The following is a 4,919-nucleotide window of genomic DNA, read 5'->3' as shown; positions in this document are numbered from 1 at the left end:
GACTACTGTTACTGTATATTTGATACTAAAAAAAAAAAAAAAAAATACATACCATGATATAAAATAAATTTCGTACACAAAATTTTTATATAAAAGTATACAAAAAAATAATCGAAAGCAAATGAAATTTAACTTTAAATTATGCGATCGATCAAAAGTAAAGAAAAAAATGTAAAAACGAACCAGATTGTCATATCCTGTTTGTGCAGTGCGATGTTCCCTAACCAATCGTTGTACTTGATTGGTCAACTGGTTATTGAAGGTGAAAGTTACGGCACTACCATTCGTCGTCGGCACGAAATTAGCTACCAATGACGTTGGTGGAGGTGGTTGAGGTGCTGGCGGAGCTTGGTGATGCGCTGGACTTGCAGTGAAATCACCGGCTCGTCGGCAAACCTCCATCATTTGGACGGAAGCCTTGACATTGTTACAATGCGCGTAATCGACTAAGTGAGCCAGCGTAACAAAGGCATGGTTCAGAGCCTCCCCGGGTGTTATACGGCGCTCCTACAAATGATGAAAACATGCTAGAGAATGAAAACAAGACAGAGAATAACTCTCGTTTGTTTTTTTAAAGATGGCCGCCATCTTTCGACATTTTAAAATTAAAACATGAACTAGATATTACTACCTGGTCCATCGTGAGCATCCTCTTCAAGAGGTCTATGAACTCTCTTCGGTCTGCTTTTTCTGCCAAAAGTTGACCACCCTCCAAATCGGTCGGAACATTAACTTGGCCAATATCATCAAGACAATTAAAAATATACTTTCTTGCTTCTTTAGATTTAATACCAGTTTCAGCCTCATGTTCTTCCGGTGTTTTTAATCGCCAAAATGGATATGTACCTAAAATTAATTTTAAATTATGTACATTTGTTATGTTCAAAATAAAATAAAGAAAGACGAAAATTAATCGATGGATTTTATTACGTACTGTCCATGTCTCTGTAAAAGAATTTTGTTGTTTTGCTGGCATTGTTTAACATGTGTTCCGTTGGTACACCTTGTGTCTGACTTATATATCGAATCTGATCATATTCCGAGCTACCAGGGTACAAAGGCCACCCTAGAAATAATTCCGCAACCACACAGCCGAGCGACCACATATCTATCGCTTCACAATATGGAAGTCCAAGTATAATTTCAGGTGCACGGTAGTATCGCGATTGCAAATAAGTGTTGCAGACAGCTTTAGACACATGAGAGGCTGACCCAAAATCAATAACTTTAACACGATAAGGCTGACGTACTGGATCCACCAACATAATATTTTCTGGCTTAAGATCGGCGTGAATCAACCCCAATTGCTAAAAATATATAATACTCGTAAGATTATCCAATGAATCGTGCGGTTCGACGCATATATAAGAACGCAACTCACCTTAAGTTTTAAAAGAGCGGTGAGTACTTGTTGGAGAATCGGTCTGATGTATTTGAGCGGTAGAGGCGAAAATTTATTCTGTTTCAGGAAATCATACAGATTCTGTTCTAGCATCTCAAAGACCAAGCAGGTATGGGATTTGTGCTGGAAGCACTCATAAGCGCGCACAAAGTTGAACTCATCCGCATTTTCCTGACTAAGTCGAGACAGGATGGAGACCTGTTTAGAATCGATTATTTCCGTTTAATAATGATACAAAAATGATACAAATTAATAAAAATTAATCCATTTCTTTCTTTCAACAACCCACCTCAATTTGCCCTTGGCGCGCATATGATGGATGGTTCTTCAAAATTTTGATGGCTACTATTTCATTGGTTCCCTTTTTCCAGCATTTTACGACCTAATGAAATAAAAAAGAAAATGAATGGGCAATTTAGTTTGAAGATCGCAGGTAGAGGGAAAATTTATCTTATTACCAGGTAGTCGTAGAATAATTTTACCTGTCCAAAAGTACCTCTGCCCAAAAACTCGAGGACTTCATACTGATTAGTCATAGAATAGAGAACCTCGTGTTGTACCAACTGGTAATCTCCGTCTCCTTGAGGATTGCTGCCACCGCCTCCATTGGCAGCGTTGGTCACTTGCTTGCTATGTGCCGTCATGCCTGTCTGCTTGTGTTGTTGTTGCTGCTGCTGCTGTTGTTGTTGCAGCTGCTGTTGCTGTTGAGTGTGGTGCTGCGACACTACAGTACTACCCACTGCGTTCGTCGCGTTGGCGGAGTGGACTGCCAGGCCGTCACCATTACCCTCCCTCGACCAAGTTTTTCTCTGTAGGAGGAATACACCTTATACAAAAATTTTTGGACGTTAAGAGATTGTAGGTAGATTTTGATAGCTTTAGATTGGGTAGGGACGATAACGACCAACACACGGAGGACGATGAATCCAATGTCGAGACAACACAAATCCAAGAAAAACACGAATCCATCGGATGTGATCTCTGATTCTTGTTACATGACCACGTTATACATACATAAGCAGCTGCATCGTTGAAAATTAATTTCAGCCACGTATGGAACGTCAGGTATATCGGGGAGAACGTGAATTAAAAATTAACATTTTCTTTTTTTTTTTTTTTTTCACAAGGGCGATTGTTCCTCGTTTCGACGAGAGATCGAGATTTTTAGCAAGCGTTAAAGAAACACTTTGTTATTAGCGAAAATATATATATCACGATGACCGGTTACATGAAATATGGAATGAAAACCTTGAAGGCAATCGATACGTAACTACGCCATACGGAAAAGTTACCTGAGAAACGACATATCCGTCGTTGCTCGTGGTACGTCGTTCCGCGATAGACGGGTTAAAAATCAATCGATTCACTCCTTAATTACCCATTCATTCCTTAATTAATCGAAACCGTGGTATCGATTTGCAAAGATGTTAATTGCGATTAGATGCGGAAAGAAGCAAATTCTTTTTCTTTTTTTTTTTCTTTTTTTTTTTCTTTTTTTTTTTTTTTACGCTCGTATGGATCGAGGCTACCTTCGTGAAAGTTAGTCCATCAGAATTATTTAGACGATATTAATCCGTGGCTGTCGAACGTCGAACGATTATCATTTCGTAAATACCATGTTTTCTCTCTCTCTCTTACAGGCGATACGCTCTGCTTGAACTTGTTTTTTTTTTTTTTTTTCTTTTTTTTTTTTTGCCGGACGATTTTGAAATCGTTGTCGTGGAAAGCCGCTTCTGCGAAACCCACCATGGCCGGATGACGAAGTCGATTTTCGAGCGGTGTCAGAATGACAAAATGACGAGCACGATGACCATTTGGCCGCGAAATGGAAAAAAAAAAAAACGTGGCACACTATTTTTAGCGGCCTTGGCTTGGTGTTGTATCGCGAGCCGATTGCGGAAACGGAGCAAGACGATGGAAAAATAAGATGGAAGACAAATACCGCGGACAGACGTAAGCCCTCTTATCGGAAAGGGGCAGATGGATGATGAAATAAAGAATACACGGATCAAGACCGGATTAAATTTGTCGCCGAACATGGCGGAACAGAGATCGTTTTTCCGTTCCGAGTCGAGGAAGGAACGGCGAGAAGGGGAAGGTCGAGGGACACCTGGAAGGATAAGGTCCCTAAAATTTCGAAAGCGTCCCCGAGCCGAAATAAAACCGAGGCTACTTCCTTTCAAGATTCATAAATTAAACGTAACGCGTTAAAAGCTGGGATATTTCTCGTATATTTCTCCCATAGAGAAATGTCGCATGACCACGTTACACGGAATCGTGCGTGTAAAGAAAAAAAAAAAAAAAGGGTTGTTTTTTAAGCGAGAACGGGGTTCGCTTATTTATAGTCGTTTCGAGCGGTACGCGCCATCTCATCGAGCGTATCGATAGCGAAGAACGAGGTGGAGAAGAGAAGAGGAGAGAGGGGGCGAGAAGCGCGAATACATTAGCCCCGATTATGAAGTTCTAATCTAAGCGTTTACGAACGTATCTCTAGCGTTCATCTCGCGATGAACGTCGAAGCGTTAACGTCAGAGTTGTAGGGAGAGCTAGAGAGAAGAGTCAGAAGGGGAGAGAGAGAGAGAGAGAAAAAACGTGATAGAGATAAAAGGAAAAAATTGAGAATAAGAGAGAGAGAGAGAGAAAGAAGACGAGGATGAATCGACTTTCCTCGACGCGATCACGCGGGTCAGAAGAGAGTTTATCGGTAGGAGAAAATCGCAGGAAGTGGGACCAACCTTCTGGCCACAGCGTTGGTACGTGTCTAAGAGCTTGATCGTCGAGGCTCGTACCAGGGTCTGTTGGTTCGGGCTACTCTTCTGCAGCGCATTATTGTTGTGCAGCGAGCTAAATGCGGTATTAGCACCGTTCACGGAGTACCGTTGTTGCAGACCGGTATTGTCTAATTGGTAGTCGCCGGTCGATTGGACCAATGCGTGTTGGATCACCGGCTGACTCACGTTGTACTCCAACTTGCGTTTCTTGCTGTGGTGGTGAACGGTGTTGTTACTGCTGCTGCTGCTGCTGCTGCTGCTGCCGTTGACGCTACTCGTCTGCTGTGTTTGGATGAACATGTCACACATTCCCTGCAATGACAAACGGAAACACGCGCATTATTCCAAACGGTTCGAACGTTCCTCCATGGGGTCGGAATACTCGATACCGCGCGCATTTATATCTCTGAAACTGGCCCCCGTTCTCGTCGTCCAATCTACGCAACCGTGCCTCTACTACTAGTTACTCGTCTAACAAGCGATAACGGTTGCCGGCAAGTTTCCACGGCAAGTGGTAAACAACAACGGAAAAACGGAGGCTAACTAAAAATAGAAACGGAGAAAATGGAGAGAGAGAGAGAGAGGGAGAGAGGGAAAGAAAACGGAGGCGAGTAGAGAGAACGGAAGAGAGAGAAAATTTTTGGTATATAGGTGGATGGATTTTATCCCGAGGCGTCGTTGAGAGCAGCGGGGGATCGAGGCGGAAAAAAGAGGGGACCCAACGTGCGTCGTTCTGATTTAGGCGA

At 42.4% G+C, this 4,919-nt stretch overlaps 1 protein-coding gene across 1 annotated transcript in view; it reads right to left on the bottom strand.

Annotated features, from left to right (window-relative positions):
* LOC102670853 (homeodomain-interacting protein kinase 2) overlaps nt 1-4,919 on the bottom strand; it is a 17,638-nt gene that overhangs the window by 5,261 nt on the left and 7,458 nt on the right. Inside the window, exons 3-10 of the mRNA XM_006619972.2 lie at nt 4,138-4,485; nt 1,885-2,211; nt 1,692-1,784; nt 1,382-1,600; nt 935-1,307; nt 632-846; nt 184-507; nt 2-25 (exon numbers count right to left, since the gene is read on the bottom strand). Of these exons, the coding sequence (XP_006620035.1) occupies nt 2-25; nt 184-507; nt 632-846; nt 935-1,307; nt 1,382-1,600; nt 1,692-1,784; nt 1,885-2,211; nt 4,138-4,485 (1,923 nt within the window). The remainder of the gene's footprint in view (nt 1; nt 26-183; nt 508-631; nt 847-934; nt 1,308-1,381; nt 1,601-1,691; nt 1,785-1,884; nt 2,212-4,137; nt 4,486-4,919) is intronic.

The sequence above is a fragment of the Apis dorsata genome, unplaced genomic scaffold (genome assembly GCF_000469605.1).
Source record: "Apis dorsata unplaced genomic scaffold, Apis dorsata 1.3 scaffold_468, whole genome shotgun sequence".
Taxonomy (NCBI): Eukaryota; Metazoa; Arthropoda; class Insecta; order Hymenoptera; family Apidae; genus Apis; species Apis dorsata.
This window is presented reverse-complemented; position numbering and strand designations above follow the sequence as displayed.